At 34.7% G+C, this 20449-nt stretch overlaps 1 protein-coding gene across 1 annotated transcript in view; it reads left to right on the top strand.

The window, feature by feature from the left end:
- Positions 1-20449, top strand: part of MOXD1 (monooxygenase DBH like 1) — a 79745-nt gene that overhangs the window by 18881 nt on the left and 40415 nt on the right. The window contains exons 2-4 of the mRNA XM_036317960.1: positions 3503-3649; positions 5578-5745; positions 5874-5957. Coding sequence (XP_036173853.1) covers positions 3503-3649; positions 5578-5745; positions 5874-5957 — 399 coding nt within the window. The remainder of the gene's footprint in view (positions 1-3502; positions 3650-5577; positions 5746-5873; positions 5958-20449) is intronic.

The raw sequence follows: 20449 nt of genomic DNA, 5'->3' as shown, positions 1-20449 counted from the left end.
GATGAATGTTTCAAATGTTTTTGCTGCATTTATCAAGATGATCATATGGTTTTCTTTTTTAGACTTTTGATACAATGAATTGCATTGATTTTCTAATGTTGAACCAACCCTGCATGGTCATGATATAGTATCCTTTTTTATATATAACTATTTGCTAATATACATTTTTAAAAAAATTTGCAGGTAGGCTCATGAAAGAAAGTGATCTGTAAATTTTCTTGTAATGCCTTTGTTCTGGTATCAGGGTAATGCTAGCATCAAAAAATGAGTTGGAAAGTGCTCTTTCCTTTTTATTTCCTAGAAGAGTTTGAGAAGGATTGATATTATCTTTTCCTTAAATAATATTTGACAAAATATCAAGTAAAAGAACTTTGGCTTAGAATTTTCTTTGTAGGAAGGTTTTTTACCCATGAGTAGATTGTAGGGCTATTTAGAGTATCTCTTTTTCTGACTAAGTTGCTGGTTTGTGTTTTTTGCGGAGTTTGTCTGTTCCTCATCTAAATTATCCAAGTTTTATATATCAAGGTGTGCATAATAACTTTTTTATGTATGTAGGATCTATTTTAATGTTTCTTTTTCATTTCATTTACATCTACTTGTTTCCTACTTGTCCCATCTGCTCCTTGTTTTAATTTTCTCTATTTAGGATTCCTTTTCTTTTCTTCTTATTTTTTAAAATATATTTTTATTGATTTCAGAGAGAAAGGGAGAGAAAGATAGAAACATCAGTGACGAGAGCAAATCATTGATCAGCTCCCTCCTGCAGGCCCCACACTGGGGACCAAGCCCACAACCTGGGCATATGCCCTTATTGGGAATTGAACCGTGATCTCCTGGTTCATAGGTTGTTGGTCAACCACTGAGCCACGTCAGCTGGGCAGGATTTCATTTAGATTAAGTATGTTTTATGATTTCATAAAGCAGATATTAGGATAGAAATAAGGCATGGTGTGAGTACTCACCGAAATTCTCTCAATAAAATGAGATGTATGATCATAAACTGAGAGTGGGGAAGTGTTGGCATCTTGTATAGAGAAGGTTTATGATACTTGTCTTGGGTGGTTTCCTGAGAAAACAGCAAGAGAGTAACATGGATTTTTGAGCATTAATAAGGGGCCCCCTGAAGTAGACATGTAACTAATAATACTAGTTGGACAGCTAATATGAAGATGCTTTCAAATAAGCCTTAAATTTTGAAAAATGGGAACAAAATTGTAATGGAATGTTTTGCATTTCAATTTTAGTGTTAATTAAATCCATTCATGTTTCCCTCATGAAGGTCGGAGATATTAGCTCTTTTAGACAATCGCATTTTTCCAGGAGTCTGGAATCTCAACATAATTGGCAGCTGTCTGTTCTATATAGTGAACATTTACAAAAAATGAAAAGTTAGCAGGTTACACAGGGCAGATGAACCCTAGGATTTTTAGTGAGACCTGAGGGAAGCTTCTTCCATTTTCTTTCTCAGAGCGAGGTTATCTGAAAAGCCAGAAAAAGTAGAATAGCTGGAAGGAATTGGTATTGATGAATGGAAACAGAACAAATGGAGAATTGGCAAGCCAGCTGGATAGTTTGAGAGACTAATGGTTTTGGAAACATGTTTGTAAGACAAGGGTAATTATTCTACTCTTCAAACTGATTACATTTTGTACTGTATTCTTTTTGTTTGTGAAACTGTGATTGCTTGATTCATGTAATGAAATGTGAGCTTAGTATAAAGCACAGTTCATTTCTCTAAATTCCATGTTGTCTATAGACACTGTTGTTTCATTTACATATTGAAAATCTGTGTAATTAAAAGTGGGAAAAATCACAGTTTCATAGTAATATTTCATTTGAATTGCTTTCACAATTGCAGCCAGTTCTCAAAATATATATGTTTTTTACAAACCCCAACTTTAGCAGTAGGAAAAGTAAGGTTTTATGTGAAAAACCTGATATGTACATTTTTTTTCATAGAAAAATGAACTAAGCTATACTCTTCCAAAAGTGGTTGCTACAGTTAGAACAGGCTGCCTGCGTTTGAATACTGGCTTTACTACCACTTACCCACTATGTGGTCCTGGGCAAGATGCTTCACCTCTTTGTGCTTCAGTGTCTTCGTTTGTGAAATAGAGTTTTATCTTATAGACTTGATATGAAGATTAAATGAGTTAATGCATGTAAAATGCTTAAAGTGGGCTCAGGGCATAGTATGTTCTCAATAAATTATAGTTGTTACTAGAGTGAAAAAGTTAGGCTCTGAGCATTGCCAATAATGTTGGATTTGAACAATGTCTAGATCTGGGATCCTGGATGTCAAATTTACACACACATGATATTAAGGTAGTAGGAATAAAAGTTCCAAATTTATTGATGGTTTAAGGTGTTTTTCCTTGTATACTGTATCTTCTCTCCCAAACATAGCAATCATTTCTTCAAATTTAATTTTAGTGTTAGTAAAGGTTAGTATAATTATATTTCATTATGTATATTCTAAAAAAATTCTTAGTGATTTACCAAAAATAAAGCATCATTATGTACTGAAAAACCAGAATAGTTAAGGCAAAATTTGTGTCTATAAGTGATGAAAATTAACAATACGATCTTTGTAACTCTCAATATAGTAAGCTAATGGTAAAAGGCATAGGGAAATATTTTGGGGGAAAAATTACAATTTAGAAGAGGGAAGGAAATGTCATTAAATGGGCACTAACCATGGTAGGCATTCACACACACCCTCATATGCTATTTCATTTATTTATCTTTCAAAATCCATAAAGTGGGGCATATTATATATTATCCCCCTTTTACTAATGTTAGAATAAGAGCTCACAGTTTGACTTTAACAGTTCTTCAGGCATTTAAGGGAGGGCTGGGGTCAACTCCTAGTCATTTGTTTTCAAAGTTCATGCCCTCTCTGATGCATCTGTCTGCCTCCTAGAAGTGAACTGTATACCATTGAAGAAGTTTAGTACAAAAGTTACAGCTGATCCACAAAAACAAAACTTCCCTAGTTTTTCAATATCTTATAATTCAGCTAGTTTATTTGTTTTACTTTTCATTATATTTCATTTTAATATACCATTAAAGCTCACACTAAAACAGCCTATCATTGTAAGGATGGGTCTCCTTGCTTAAGTGCAGAAGGGACACTCCATCCAGGAAAATAGTAGGGCTAGTTCTTGCTTTGCCATGAACTAGCTATTTCACTTTGGGGCAAACAATTTCACACTTAGTGATCTCGAATGTTCCATCTCTTTTGATGCTTTATGGTATTATACATCCATACTGCCTTTTCCTGAAGGTCCAGAAGTTGAAAATGGGCCAATTTCCTAGGGAATTGATTCTCTAATTGGGACCCCCCCCAGACCCTTAGAAAATTCCAGGACTTAGAAAATGCCTACAGATACAGGATTATGTAATAGGCAAACCCAGAATCAGTTTTTAAAGGTTCTCTTAATCTAAACGCGTTTCTTTCTGAATTTAGGATATACTGACTTCCCCCCCATATTTTCTACAGGATTATTTCACAAATGAAAATAGAGAGTTGAAAAAAGATGCACAGCAAGATTATCACCTAGACTATGCCATGGAAAATAGCACACACACAGTAATTGAATTTACCAGAGAACTGCATACATGTGACATCAATGACAAGACCATAACGGTAAGGAGTCTCCAAGGGAATGCATGCATGAATAAATTGTACACTTACAGTTGTAAAACCCTTTCCAGAATAAAAGGAACAAATATTTAAAAATTATCTTTGATAACTAAGTCACATAGTCTTTGGGGGAATGTTCTAGAATTCTCTTTCTTAGCCGCCCAAAATCTAAGACTATAAATATCAATAAAGGCAATTTTTGTGTTAATCTCAAACTTTGAAGAGCTGTATGAAGAGTGTATTGACTTTCAAAAGAGTTTTTGCTTCTCTATCATGTTTGAAAATAGACAATAAGGATTGTGAGAAATGTATTACAGGAGAGAGAAATATGATCCTGAATATAATTCCTCTGATTTGTAACTGGTTCATCTTAGTAAACTTCTAAAATTAAGATGAATAGTAAACTGATTAAAATTGCCTATCAACATATTACACAAGATTTCTTATTGGCAGATCTCATGCAAAAAGTAATATCTTTATACATATGAAAATTAAATATTTAGAGGCTATATAATTCATGTGGTACTTTGGGAGTTTCCACAAATATCTTAGATCAATTTCACTTTGTAAGGACCAGTAAAATTATCTCTTTTATTTGGTAAATCAAAGCTTTACAAATAGGAATGTAAAAATCTGAAGCTGTTTTGGTTAACATCCAGCTTAAAGAGTAAAAGAGGAAGAAAAAACACATGCAAAGACATGGATCACTTTTTATACTTTAATGGAATAATAATCATAGTCATTTGACTTATTAAGAAAGAATATAGCTTTTTTTTATCCTTACCCAAGGATATTTTTCTGTTGATTTCAAGAGAGACTAGCAGAGAGTGGGAGAAACAGAAAGAGAAACATCGATGTGAGAGAGACACATAGATTGGTTGCCTCCTGCATGTGCCCCACCAGGGCTCGGGATTAAACCTGCAACCGAGGTATATGCCCTTGCCTGGAATCGAACCTGGGACCCCTCAGTTCACAGACTGATGTTCTATCCCCTGAGACAAAGCTGCTAGAGCAAGAATATAACTTTTAAAATAAATAGCATTTGCTGTATTATTTATTTTCAAAGTTCTTATTACAAAGATCTGACAAAGACACCTTTATCTACGGGGGGCGGGGGTGGGGAATAACTAAATAATTCCTTTATACCCAGCAAACCCTCCTTCCAGCCCCACCACTTTTTGGGCAATCTCTCTTGGTTACTAAATGGAAACCAATGTCCTATGACAGTACTTCCTTTAGTTGGAATACAGCAGTTCATCTGATTTGTAACTGATTCACCTTCATGAACTTCTAAAATCAAAATGAATAATGGACTGATTCCTTAGAAAGTCCCAAGATTCATAAAGTGACTATTAAATAGATTCAAGGTTAACAAACAAACTCAGAATCAGAAGTTCCTCCTGTATTTGCATTTTATGTAAATTCACACATATAACTGGGCTAGTGCCTGTGAAAGTAAAAACTCTGACCTGGAAAATAATTTTAATTTCCATTATATTTATTTATTTTCCCTAAATTGTCTGTGGCATCAAAACAGCTTTTAATTTTCCAAAATCTCTGCTGGTTAACAAGAATATTTGCTTGGTAACTACCAATTGCTGGTTTGGAGGTTTAGCATGACAATGATTTGTAGTTTCTGAATGCGTGAAAGCATACCTACTTGTCAGTTGTCTTTCACTGTGCTTTGGAACACATAATCTTGCCTGTTGAGAGAGACAATTTCTGTCCCCTCCCTCCCCGCCCCCAAACACACACACACACACACACACACACACACACACACACACACACACACACACACGCACACACTTGTCTATTTGGATACTTAATGATCAAATTAGATTTACACAATTAATGGTAGAGAATTCCAAATGTTATTGTTCTCTTTTATTCACTTCTCCTGAGATAATTGTGTCCATGTCTGATCGCAGGAGAGCACTGTGAAAGTGATCTGGGCCTACCACCATGAAGACGTGGGAGAAGACGGTCCCAAGTACCACAGCTCCAATCGTGGCACCAAGAGTCTGCGGCTGCTGAATCCTGAGAAAACCAATGTGTTGCCTACAGCCATACCATACTTTGAGCTGGTAAATCAGAACGTAAGTTACTTCAGGTTTTATGACTGTAGGAGTGGGATTATTGAAAGTGTAGAAGAACTTTTACTTGTATTTAATCGCTTGTCAAGAGAATGTGACTTTGTGTTCTCCCCCCCTTTTTATTAAGACAGGTCCCCGTCCCAAACAAAGGTACAACATATTGGTGCCAAATGTTTAAGATTCCTGTGTTTCAGGAAAAGCATCATGTAATAAAGGTATGTGACTCACTCACAGGCTAAACTGAATTTGTTTGAATGGAGTAGAAATTGTTCTAAAAATGACAATGGTAAAACATATACAGAAGTGGTTTTCCATTTTGTGAAAGTTATTCAGAGAACAAGGAACTGGCTTATCTGACACACACACACTGCCTTGAGAGTCACTGAATTTAAGGAGAAGGCCTGGATTGTAGCTAGTCTTCTGGATTTTTGTCCTAAATTATACATGTTGAAGGAAAAGTTTTGGGATGCATTTAAACAGCTCTAGTTATTTCTTAGACAACACTTCTAAAATTGGATTTGTTGGAATTCCAATTTAAAATAATATATTTATGCATTGATAAATTATATCCAGGAAGGTTCCATTCCCCACCAAAATTGTTTGAGAATATCTGCTTCATTGAAAATACTGAATATTCTCATAAAAATAACAGTTACAGTATTTTTGAAACTAGGAAAACAAGAAAATTAGTGAATTTATACAGAAGTTAAAAAATACAGAATTGTGTAGTAAATAAGCCTAGTTTGCCTGTGGCATATAATTCCCCCCACTCCCTCAGGGATAGATCTCCCAAAACTTTTGCCTGTAGTTGGTGAATGAACAAGTATTTAAAAACCCCCACAGGTCCTTGGCTCTGTGCTAGGTAACTATTTGGCTCTTCCACGGTGGCTGAAGATATCCATGGTCTCAACCAAACTGACTTGGTAGGAGTCAGGACCAAGACACAGGAAGGAATAAGATAGAATGAAATAGTGCATATCAAACACTGTAAACATTTGGGAGGCCAGACATTGCCAACTTTTTGCCAGCCCTCAGACTAGGTAATGAAATAGTGTGGATGTGAGAAAGGAGTAAACTTGTCGATTCTGGAATCTAGAGGGAAATATATAGGTATGATTCGCAGGTCGACTCTTTAATTAACTGTGTCTCAGGTAATTCTCTCTGAGGTAATGTGCATTGTAGGCCCCGATTTCTTCATCTGCAAAAGGTGTGGTCAGTTATAACACTTTCCCTACCAACCTCAAAGCATTTTGGTAAGAATGGAAATACTGAGTGTATTCTAAGAAATGACATAAATTTGTCATTTTCTAATATATTGGTCCTGTGGCACATACCTGCTTTTCATTTACAGAATGATTCATAACTACTTAGAGAGGCAAGAGGAGCAGGTTGAGAAATGTTTACTGAATTAGTAAGTTGATCTAAATATTCGTAGAATATTTTTGCCACCAGAAGACAGCATTGATATGACTGCAGATGAGTCATTTACCTCTGTACAATGTAATTTTTCTGCTTCTTACTTGTAAAAGGGAAATGCAAATTCTAGCTTTACATATTAATACAGTGCCTAAGTTCTTTCCTGATACCAAGGAAAAGTCTTTCTTAGAAAAGAGAATGCTGTAGTTATACAGTGTGGGGCAAAAGTAGGCTTACAGTTGTGAATCCACAAAACACAGAATGTATTCTTGTATTATTATTTATTAATTATTGTGTTATTTTCCATACGAATGACTATAAACTTACTTTTGCCCCACACTTTATAAACTGTAAGCATATACTACTGTGTGTCATTTGCAGTAAATTTAACTGGAACCTCACTTAAGGGACATATAAAAAACCATAGGTTCAGAAATAAGAACAAATGTTTCACAAAATAAGTGCTTGATTCATTTGATAGGATGCAAAGTCTTTAATCACTTAAACTAATTCATTTTTATCCTTTCCTTATTAATGTTCATGATTAAGTTGAATGAAATAAAAATAATTGTCTACATTTAAGGGAGCATGTATTCTGACCTCCACGTAGGACATTTGCTTGGTATCTCATCTAAGAATTTTTAGTAGATGTCCCTTGACAAGCACATCCTAGTAATACTCAGATGTGTGAGCATCTATATCTAAGGGTGTGCTTAGAATTAAGTATTTCTTTGGTCTACATTGCTGTCTTTACTAGGTATCAAGAGGACTCTCAGTGACTTGAAAGGCTTTGGAACATCTTTTGCAGTGTTTGGAAGTTTATAAAAGGGCAAAAGTTCTTTACCCCAGCAAAGGGGATTTGAGGGAAGGGCAACAGGTCAGAGATGAGCCTTCATTTTTGCAGGGCAGAGGGTTGGTGGCCAGATTTTAAAGTTCTATTATTATTTAAGAATACTGCTTATAATAAATTCCTGAGCTTGTTAAACCCTAAAATATCTTAAAGTTCATTAAGTTTTATGAGACATTTAATTTAAAAATGAATTCAAGTAGGATAATATACAAAAAAGACCAAGAAGGTTTACTGGAAAAGTAAATTCCAACATTTAGGTTGTGTAACTTTTGAGTTTTAATTTGTAGCCTATGGCAGTTGACAATAATTTTAATGAATTTCTATAGTAAAATTCATAGATTTAGAAGTTATCTTAAGAACTTACCTCCTTTTCATTCTTTTTTCCTTAGCAGAGATGATTTATAAAATATAAGAAAAGTATATCTTTTTCATAGAATTAAAGACTCCTATGTTTTGAAAAGCCATTCGCTAAATGCTAATTATTCCTTAGCATAGGTCTTACAGATCGCTATATCCAAAAGCCTCCGTCCTTCTCTGATACAAACCAAGGTACTTTCTCAGAAAAAAGAATATTGTTTTCATATTATATTATGTTGTATGTCACTTGAAGTGAGTTTCAAGAACATACTGATTAGAGTAGTATTGTGAGAAATCAATTTTATTGTCTGCACTCTATTTCAAACCAAGAAAAAGTTTGTAATTGCAGTTTAATGTTGATAGTACACTTTTTAGTTGTAATAAAAATTATAAAGCTAAGCAGATTAAAAAATCAGTGCCATGATCATGAATATATTTAATGAAATTACTAAAATTCAAAATATTCATTACATTATTAATTTAAATTTTAATCATGTAATGATAAAAAATATTTACTACTAAAAGTATGATATATGGTAAATAATTTCTAAAATTATAAAATGACAAAGATAAATACTTTCATCTGCACTAAAGACGGTATTATAATAAAAATTATTGGTGATTTCTATTTACTTGAGACTCCTAGTTTTTGATTTGTATTTTGATCTTGTACAAATGTTTAAAATTGTGACTTGAAAATGTTTGTATTGTCATATGACAGCATGGACCACTTGCATACAGATATAGATATTGTAAAACTGAAAATTCTTGGTAATTTATATTAAAACCACACTTCTAATATGAGCTCATCTCTGTCTCTCTGTCATGAGACCCACTGTCCAGCTGATCTCTTCCTATGCAATAAACATGACCCTAATTAAGCTTTGCCAAATATGGGACTTTACCCTAAATTTAAAATTTTGGAGGGAAGTGATTATTTCCATTTTCTTTAGTAATATTATTATTGTTATCACCTACCAGTAAGGATTGGGTATCCTCTGATAGAAGCTGGGGTTATCAATTAGTTTAGCACACTCCTTTTTTTTGAAGATAATTATTAGGAAATTCTCAGAGATAAAGTAAACACCTAACTCATCTGTTTTAACATGATATGTCCTATTCAATAATAATAAATAGTTGTTTATGGCATATGATGTTAAAGAGGAAAAAAGGAAAAATAGCCAGACTGAATCACCATTTCTTAGTCATCTCTTCTTAAAGGAACAGATTCATGGTAAGTAGGTGGGTTCTTCATTCCAAAGAGCCAGGGTTGAATCCTCTCTTTCCTTTATTAGTTGTTTAACTGTGGAAAGTTAACTGTCATCCACAGCTTAACTTTGTCATTTAAATGGTAATGGTACCTTCTTTATATGATTGTTTATCCTGAAGAATAAACATCAGTTCTTTTTTATAAAATTGTTAACACTAAGCACAGTATCTGACACACAGAAAGCTCTTAATAAGTCCAACTATTATTATTTAGGCCATTTGTCTTCAGTGTTGCATGCTGAATGATTTTTCATTGAGAATTATTTAGTGAGGAGGCCCAGAAAAGGATAGAGCATCATGCAAAAAGGTTGACTGACCATTACTGAGTTTTAAGACAGGGTTACTTTTATCAGCTGTATCCTAGGGAAAATTATTTACTTCCCTGAACCTCAGTTTTTCTCATCTGGAACATGGGCATAATAGTTCTTACCCAATAGAGTTCTTATGAGCATTAAGTGAGTCAAAGAGGTTTAATGTTTGTAAGTAATTAGAACAGTGTCTGGTACACAGTGTTTGTTAAATAAAGTAATTAAATAAATTTATGCAAATCACTAACAATACACAATTGTTAATCTGTTGATCATCTTGTTAGGTCTCTGGTTGCTGAGGAATCTTAAACAAGCCAACACTTTCCAGACAGTCAGAGTTTCAAATAAAACCTAGAATGTCACTCATTGCATTTAGGGAGACCATCTTGAGAATCACCTGTTGTGGAGAAATCTGAAGTTGAGGTGAACAAACACTGTCAATCATCCTCACCAATAGATGCAGGAAGGAAAGAAATGGCTATGCTTTCTACTTGCTACTGAACAGAACGTCTTTCTTGCCACGAAATTAGATGCTACTATTCTTTTCTGTTGGTGGCATTCATAAATCTGAATGATTTAATTGGGGAACAGTTCCTAGGACAAGGAAATCTAAGCATAATTGTCATTGAATAACCATGAAATGTCCTTGAAGCAGGGTACTATATATCCATGAAATAGTCATTCAAAATTGATTTTCCTATACGAGACTCATAGTATGAACACTTGACTTTAGATGCTACGTTAAATGGACATTGCAGCCCAGCCCAGTTTCTCTTCTTTTTACTAAAATGACACCATTAAATGCCAAATTTTAGCATTGACACATTCTGAAATGTCAAGTATGAGAGAGGGTTTCTATTTCTGAAAATGTATAAGATTTCAGGGTTAAACTTAGCAAGTTGTGGGAATTCTAAATTTCAAACTACATGATTTGACAACTGTTAGAATCATCTCTTCTCTGTCAGTATATCTTCTTCCTCCCCACCCCCATGAAATACTGCAAAATATATTTTAATTGATGTGCTTTTCCCCCTGAGGGAAATAGCTTTTCTGTTTGTCATCAGGATGCATTTCCACAGACTCTCCTCTTTAGTTCTCGTTGTTTTTTCATGTGTTCACCTTCTGTTTCACTTTATTATGTGGCAGATTAGTAGGTATTTGCTATTGACTCTTGACTGAGTGGTTGTTTGTATTTTTACCCATTTCCATTTTAACTTTGTATGACTTCTTTTGGCTTACCGATATTTCCTCTCTGTCTTTTACTAATTTAGTATTTCCTAAAGGCAAATCTGTGAATCTTTAGGCAGATTTATTTAGTTTGTTGAAAGGAATTAACTTTCAAAGAGGCCTCATGTGAAAATACTTTCCCACTCCCTTTAAGCATTTGTAACACTCTATTTGGTTATTGAATTCTTAATACCAATTCATTACCACTGGCACCTGTGATTTTGTCATTATTGACCTCTAGGAAAAGTTATGCTATAAATGCAAAAGAATCCTCTTCTTTGGGAATTTGTCATCCACAGTTTATAAAAACAAAAATAATTATACCCTTATATCCAAGTGTGAATGAAATTTTATATTTCTTTTATCTGCTAGAGAAGAGATGAAAATACTTGGGCATTTACATGGCTGATACTGTAACTTTGGGTTGACTAAAATTAGCACATTTTAAAAATTGTTGACTTAGCTTGCTCAATTTTGCAAAGTTCTTTTTAGATTCTCTTGGGTTACATCTACTTCACAGAAATACTGGCGATTGTCTAGCTACATGGGTGTTCTTAATAACCACTTGAGGGTACAAGGTAATTGAATTCACGTTGAAAGCATGTCTTTTCATGGAAGTGATTTATTGTTAACTCTGTCACTAATTATCTTTCTGACCCTAGAGAAAGTGCTTAACCTCACACTGGTTCTCCAATTCCCTGTCTGTAAAATAAAGGGACTGGACCAGATGATTTCCATTGGCTCTTTTCACTTGTAAATATTTATGACTTGCTACAAACTAGAAGTGAAATCTGTGTTGTGGTTTGGATGCTCTGTGGTCTGAGTTCCTGATATGCTTGCTTTTCGCTGTCCCTGGGCATGGCAGGGTGAAATGCATAGGACTCCACTGCCTCCCTTGGGTTAAAAGGCCTCCTTCTTTAGTCTCTTGGGCATGGGCTTTCTTAGCATATGTTCTGAGGCTTTTATTTCCACCTGAAAATGGGAATAATAATAATAGTAATAACTTGTCTCAACTGGTGGCAGTCATCATTAAATTAGATATCTTTTAGAGTTCTATGTTTGGCATATCTATCTTTCTATCTATATCTATCTATCTATCTATCATCTATCTATCTATCTATCTATCTATCTATCTATCTATCTATCTATCTATCTATCTTTCATCTATCTATCTATCTATCTATCTCTATCTCTATCTCTATCTCTATCTCTATCTCTATCTCTATCATCTCTATCTCTACCTCTATCTCTATCTTTATCTATAAAGAGGTAATATTCAAATTAGGCTGTAACGGGTCACGACCAGACAGGAGGAGGTTGTGCACACAGGTGAGGCTTGCATCGTGCCGGCTCAGAGAGCTCTGGAGTGAACACAGGCAGGGGGGCAGGGCAGGCCTGCGGTGGAAGTCAGGCGCGGGTCCCAGCCGCCCACGGCACCAATCCAGCCTGACTCCCGCGACGACCTGCGGGGTGCCTCCTCATGTGATTTTAATTGTGTGCTGGGCCTCTAGTATTATTAGATAGCTCAGTAAGTACTAGCTATATTCCCAATTTATGTTGGCTTCATGTACCTCTAAATCTTGGAAATAATTTAAATAACATAAATCTAAATAAATAAGTAAATAATCTAAATCTTCAAAATAATGTAATTTTATATAGAATAGAAATTAAGAGTGCCAAGGTGAGCAAGGCTTACAGGTTGGTATAGTGTCCAGGATGGGCTCTGAAGATAAGTAGGGGTATAGTCTAACTCTGCTTTCTATTGGCTCAATTACCCTGGGCGAGCTAAATTCTCAGAGTTTGTGTCTTCATTTGTGAAGTATGAAAAATAATTTCCAGTGAAGATGAAATGAATACAAGTGAAAACACCTGTTACGTAATAGGCTTGTAATTGCTTGTTTTCTTCTCTCGATGGGGATTATAGAGATGGACAACTTAAACTCCATCTAGTATTTTCTCATACTTTGAATAGGACTGCATTGAAACTATGGTAGGCAGTAAGTCTCTATTTTATTTTGAAGAAAAGATTCCTTGGGAGTTAGATTTCATAGCTTGCTTCCATTGTTATAAACCAAATGAAATTTAAGCTAATTTCCTCCTGTTCTTGTCTAAGTGAGGATAAAACCCAGCTGGTGACTATCCTCTGGGAAATATTCTTTCTCATTCCAAGCTCACCCATTAGCCTTCCACTCTATGGCCTTTCATAATGCCATTTTCAACAGACATAAAAATATATATTTACTTTTGTTTATTCTTCTTTTACCACTGAACTCTCTCCCTAATTTAGTACATCTTTTTAAAGTAGTTCAAAGGTTGGATGACTAGATTGAAAAGCATTAGCACATTTATTAATAATTATTAAGTATAAAAATTGTAAATCATTTTATTAACAATTTTATTGAAAGAGTGTTAAGACATTTATGTTGAATTCTAGATGTTGATGGTGTAATAAGATTAAGAAGTTTGGTAATATTAAGATATGAATGACTTACTTTCATACAGGGAAGTATGAAAGTTTTTTTGCTACTTTAATACATTATCTTGCTAGAGTTTCACAGCCTCCCACGAGGTCAGTTGAATTACCACCACTTTCCAGATGCACACACTGAGACATGGCGTTAGTAAGTGAATTGCTTAATATTACACAAATTATGTGAAGCAGAGCTAAGAGTGGACACAGATCTTCTTAGCAAAACTGCTGGACCTTTCTCTATACAATTTCTACTAGTTCAAGCCTTATGATTTTTCCAGATGATATATGCTACAATGAAAAATCATTTACGTGGGAAATGTCTGATAGCTTATATCCGGCCACTGGCCCTTTGAATATGCTTCTCAGAATCCAGGCTACTGTGTGTCCTACAGAATCAGCACATAGACCAATGGCTACATGAACAGATCCCACCAGAACCTTGCAGAGGTATATCCAGCTCAGAGATACTGCGAATTAACCTAAATCTAGTCAGATGGTATTTGAGCACACAGAGCCTGCTCTCTTCACTCGTGGGGATAGAAAATGCTTGTTAACAAGGGCTGATACATACTGTTTCACTTGTGATTTAGAAAGTCAGTTAAATAAAATTAGAATTAGGATGATTAGGCAAAAAATTATACATATGGCTACAAAATGACATGAGGGAGAAAAGATTTGGAAGTAATTTCAGTGGCAAGAAGATAGCCTGCTAAGGACACGTCTTGTATTGGACACGTCATTGGAAACAATTCATAGCCTTCTGTTTAAACTGAATTATAATCCTCTTTGGAGTTAAGTGAAAATAATAGTAATGACCTATTTTGTTCCCCTTCACCAAAAGGGTCTATAAAAAGGGAATTTTGAGAAAAAATACTAGCATTTTCACTTGGAAGTTAATTTTTGGCAAAATTCCTGAGAAAGTACCATAAAAACAAGAACCATGTTGTTGGAAAGGGAACTAGGAGTGTTGGCATCTCAAAGGGGCCAATGGGTTAAATCTGAAAATAAACATCAATTGAGCTATCAGCTGTTAAGTGTGAATATATTTTTGGAGGGACACCTTGGATATCTATTTTATGAAGAAAAATATTGCACTCACATGTCAAAAATGTTATGGTTGAGTCTTGTTTTTTTGAGTCATTGTGTTTTTCTTGATTCTTTTTTAAAAATACATTTCTATTGATTTCAGATAAGGAGGGAGTGAGAGATAGAAACATCAATGATGAGAGAGAATCATTGATCAGCTGACTCCTGCACACCCCCTACTGGGGATCGAGTGCAACCCAGGAATGTGCTATGACCCGGAATCGAACAGAGACCTTTTGGTTCATAGGCTAATGCTTAACCACTGAGCCATGCTGGCCAGGCTATTTATCTTGATTCTTAACCTAGGGTGTACATCATACTCACCTGAAAAGAATCTTTAGGTGTGGGGTCAAAGCCTTTCCATTGGTGTTGGTTGTTGCTGTCTTTTGGAAAAGTTCCCCAAGTGATTTTATTACAAACTCCCTGGTTGAGAATCATTGTTTTATATTTACTATAATTTCCCAGGATACTGTATTTAAGTTCTATTTTATAGCATCTAGCAAAACACCCTTTATATTTTTAGTAGCATGAATACACATTTTTTGAGTAATACATTGTTTTTTTTAATTCAAAAAATATTGTAAAATTGAACACACATTGAACATCGACCATAAGATGCACTGTTAGTTGTCTGCACATGAAGAAGATTTAAGCAATTTATGGTTTTGAGACAGTTTATTCCTTGATGCATTGCATATTTCTTTGTGGAATTGAAGAGGCAAAACACCAGCTGTTTCCTGGAGTTGCAGCTGACTTTCATTATAAAATTTCACCATGAACTAATTCAGATATAAGGGATACTTTTATGAAGGGAAAAAGATTTGTGTTCTAGTGAAATATATACATCAAAGTTAACTCTACACGTTAATGCTTATAATGTAATGGACCTATTTTAGAAATTGTATACTGAAGGCGACCTTGCTCACTTTAAATGCATTCCATTGCCAATAAAGAGATCTTTTCATCACTGAAGTCTCACTGGATTTCTCTGAATGTGGAATTTTAAATATTAAGTGAAGGTAAAACCATGTAAATAACTATTAATCAGAATAGAAATGCTACCCATAGCCTCTCAGCCTTTAGCTTAGTGTGAGGAAATACTGAGAATATAGGAAAAGCGCTTGCTTTGTGGTATTTTTCAGAAATCAGATGTGCACTTCATACACTATATAGCTAAAGCTGCTGAAAATACCCCTTCACACTACTTCTAAATTACAAAGAAGAATGAACAGTGAGTGTCTAGTGAGTGCCTGCTATGGACAGTGCTCAGTGCTATGTCTTCTGTCATATATGAGGCAATATAAGACATAGGCTTCTCCGCCCCCTACTCCCCCCAGGACCTTTCTGTCTAGATGGGGAGAAGAGGTACACTGAGTAATAGAGAAACCTTAAAGCTAGAGAGCAAACATTGGCATGAAAGTACATAGTATAGGCAAAAAGAAAGGAGAGGACAGTGGAGGGCAGTCCCATGCCATATGGGAAAAATCATTTGGGGAAAGTACCACTAGATGAATCTGAGGTGTGTGGTGAGGATGGCTAGGAGGCCACCTCTCTGTTTATGCATTTAAGTGCAAAAGTAAAATCAGATGATAAGACAATGTTTATGAGAGCCCTGTATGTTTTGTGCATCGTCAATCTTTATAAAACCCGCAGGAAGCAGGTGGTATTATCCTCGTTTTGCAGACAAGGACACTGAAGCCCAGGGAGGTTCAGTCACTTGCCCAATGTTGATAGTTTATTTGTATACTTTTCCCTGAGGAATGTCATATATTTTAAAAATAAACACGAATGAGCATGTTTGCTGGCTTAACCTCAAAATATGACTTTTAGGTATGCGGAAAACATGGAAAAACAGGAACCTGGCTTCCTTGTTAAAGTTCGGAAGTATTACACATTGGTGTGTGCCGAAGCTCCATATGGTCGCACATGTGGCAAAGAATACTTGATGCTACGAGCAGCATCTGCTTGTGCTAGAGCCAGCCAGCAGCTGCCGGCTGAACTTTAAATCCACAGTCTAGTTATGTCAGATGAGAATGCAGAATCCCTGCAGTGACTTGTTGTCAGGGCAACTGCATTTTTTGATGGGAGAATGCCTTATCCATACCAAAGCCCCTAGTGTGAAATATTGAAAGGGACTGCAGACTGTGGTGTTTAGTACCTAAATGGGTCACTGATTTCATCTTGAATGATACCATTGTGTAGCTTTATCCCTCAACATGAATTTACCAGTTTTCCTTCACGTTAATACTCTGGCAAGTTGCGTCATACTCTCCGAAATAGAAATCCAGGCTACCTCTTAATTGCACACATATGCATGTAACCATTTAGTTCTTTAAAGAAAAGCTGCAAGCAGTTCCTCCGAAGAGAGAGATGGCCTCAGAGTCCTTGTGGCAATCAAGGCGTGTTCTCTAGAAGTGATTGGACTATTGAGTTTGTCCATTCCCATTGTCAATGTTAGTCATGTGTTTTAATAGTTTAAATATATGCAATGTATGTAGGATTCTTTATAGAAGAGATTTGTATCTTTTAGCTTTTTGGTTTATTGAATCATGGGCCTAATAAAGATCTATTTCAAGATATCATTTATTTATTTATGGCCCAAGATTTGAAAAAAAAATGCTGTTTTACAACCACCCTCCAAAGAGGTATGCTTTTTGTAATTACAAAACAATTCCATAGGTTTTCTAAAACCATCTTTATTAATGAAATTGGGCATCTTCTCCATAATAGCTAATTTTGACTTCAAGGCAAAATCAGTTCTTTTGGGTGGAAACTGAACACAGTTCATCATAACAATGGGCACATTCAATAACAGGTCATAGTATTGGTTGTTGTGAACTTGGTATCAGCATATATCCACATAAAATGGAAATAACAAAATTACTCTGAAAGTACTTTAAAAATTTGAATTTTAGAAAGCAAATATTTGCTGATTGCTCATTATGTAAGTGCTTTATTCACTACTAATGCCATTTCGCAGATGAGGAAACAGGCTCAGAAAATAAGTCTTTCCTAATGTCACAGAGGATTTAGTATTATAAAGCATCATTTACTTAGTCTAGCAGTGGGGACTTGCACAATTTACTTAACTTCCATGGGCCTAAGTTTGGAGAGCCCTGTCTTTCTGGTCACTTAGAGCTGGTTTTACTAGTAAATCCTGGCTCTGTCATTTACCACGTATGTGACCTCGAGTAACTTAAATACTCTGTAGAACTTGGATTCTCCATTTGCTTATTGGCAAAATTGATATACTATCAATTTCATTCATAAGATTACTGTGAAAATTATTTGAAATGGTCATAATGCATCCGAGGCAAGATAGACGTGAAATATTATCATTCAATAGTAACTTTTTTGTTTTTACTCTGATACTCTAAACCTTCTGTTTGCTTTTGTCAACTTGATACTATTGCTACAGAAAATGAGGGCTATTGAAAAAACTGCCCTTTTTATCCAGTTAATTAATTGAAACTGGGATTCAAGTTTAGGTCATAAATTCCAAATTGCTATTACCTGTTGGTACCTCTCTTTCAACATGTGAAATGTAAAACCATATCAAGGCAAATAACTTACCCAAACTTTATATCCCTTTCTACTCTGTCATCCTCTAATAATCTACAATGAAAGAATTTTTAGAGTGTTTGTAATTATTTAGTAACTTAAAGCAGTTGTGAAACTCACTTTGATTTCACTGATTTTTTGAGACATTAAAAAGAGGTAAACATTGAAATATATTTGTTTATATCCAACTGGATTTTTATATGCCATAATAGTTCCTTTATAACTTTAACTATTTTCACTATGTTAGCTTTTTATTTCTATATTTACCTTTAAGATAAAGCTTAGCTCTTGTAAGCTGGCCTGCCAAATGTGTCTTATTTGTTATGTAAGGCAAGATGTCATAAGAGACACAATTGAATTAAATTTATAAGGTTAGAGAACTAAGTTCCTTTTTTATGATAAACAGGAAATGTCAGTACTCTGAGTAATTTTTTCCACCCATATAGCAAATTAAATTTTCCAACAGATTGTTGGTTTGGTCACATAATTTCCAAGTATATTTATTCCAAGTGCTAAAAAATATTTTATGGAATAATTAATTTCTTCTTCAGCTTGAATTAATAATCATATGAAATTCATATGTGATATGATAGTCTCCTGGACTGGCTTTCACTTATCTTGAAAAGAGATCACAGTGGTTTAATTTGTCTCATCATGTGAGAGATTAAGGAATTTGTTCTGTACACTGTTTCTCAAGAGAATGCTTATTTTTTTTCTCCTTTTCTTTGGTCTATTTTGTATGATGTGTGATGTGTGTGTCTACCTGTGCTGATTTGACATAAGATTTGAAAACTGTGTTTAATCAAGCAATTGATATTCTTATTTTTATTTTATTGAAAATTCTGGGAATTTTTTAGAAGCACTTGGTAACTTGTGTTTTTCTTTAATTTTCAATGTAATAGGTACTTGCTACAAGAAAAAAGTGAAAAGTGTATAAAATAAATTATGGCATCCTCCTTCCTCCAAATTTTACTTCCCTGAGGTAACCAATGTCAATAGATGAATTTGTAATCTTTTATAACTTTATGCTCAAGAAAACATTTATAAAATTATATAGGATTTTATTGAGTAAATCTCTCTTCTTTTTTAAAAACAAAAGATCACTACATATATTACTTTGAAATTTGCTTTTTGAAATTACCACTCCTATCATTATAAGTCAAAACATAATAACACATTTATTTTAATATTTACATAATTCCCTTATTATGTATTAAAAAAGCACAATTTTTGCAGCCATCCACACTGATACACATATTGGTGATTTTATTTTTTGCTGCTGTAAACAGTAAATATTCTTGTAAGTATGCTCTAATGTATTAGTGGTTTCATTTCTGTAGGATAGATTCCTAAATGCATTGAGTAAAGGTTATATACATTCCAAATTTTAATATATTGATCAGATTACTTTCTAAAATTCACACTCTAGTAACTGTGTACATATTTCCTCATTCCCTCTCAAATACTGAATATTTCAGTCTTTTCAACTTATTGCCTACTGATGGGTGAAATAAATATTTAAGATAGTTTTGGCTTGGTTTTTGCAGACTGCTAGTAAGACTGGGGCTCTTTTCATTTATATTTCCTCTTTGGAGAATTTACTGTTCAATTCTTTACCAATTCCTCTTTTAAAAATCCTTTTATTAATTTTGCCAGTTGTGAACTTTATGTAGAGAGAATCAGACAATAGTGCTCTTCAGTGTGTGGCATCTTTTGCTCAACACGATATGTGAGTCACCCATGCTGTTGTGGGTAGAAAATAGTGTGTGCATTTTCATCTTTGTATAGTGATTATACCATAATTTTTTATTCATTTATATCAGTGAGTTATTGCTATTTACCAAACCACCCCCAATTTAAAGGCTTTAAGTAAATGCACATGTATTATAGTTTACAGATTGGCCAGGGGCTTATGTTTATTGCTTTACTTACTCATCCTATATAATAAAATCCTATATAATAAAAGACCAGCAACCGAAATGGTGGAACGACCAGAATGATCAGAGACCAGAATGACCACGGCCCCTCACCCTGGCCGGCAGCCCCCCAGCAAGTGGTTAGGGGCAATCAGAGAGGCAGGCAGAGGCAGTTAGGGGCGATCAGGTAGGCAAGTGGTTAAGGGTGATCAGGCGGGCAGGCAGAGGCAGTTAAGGGCAATCA

This window comes from Myotis myotis, unplaced genomic scaffold (assembly GCF_014108235.1).
Source record: "Myotis myotis isolate mMyoMyo1 unplaced genomic scaffold, mMyoMyo1.p scaffold_m19_p_7, whole genome shotgun sequence".
NCBI lineage: Eukaryota > Metazoa > Chordata > Mammalia > Chiroptera > Vespertilionidae > Myotis > Myotis myotis.
The sequence above is the reverse complement of the archived record's forward strand: the minus strand, read 5'-3'. Positions and strand labels throughout refer to the sequence as shown.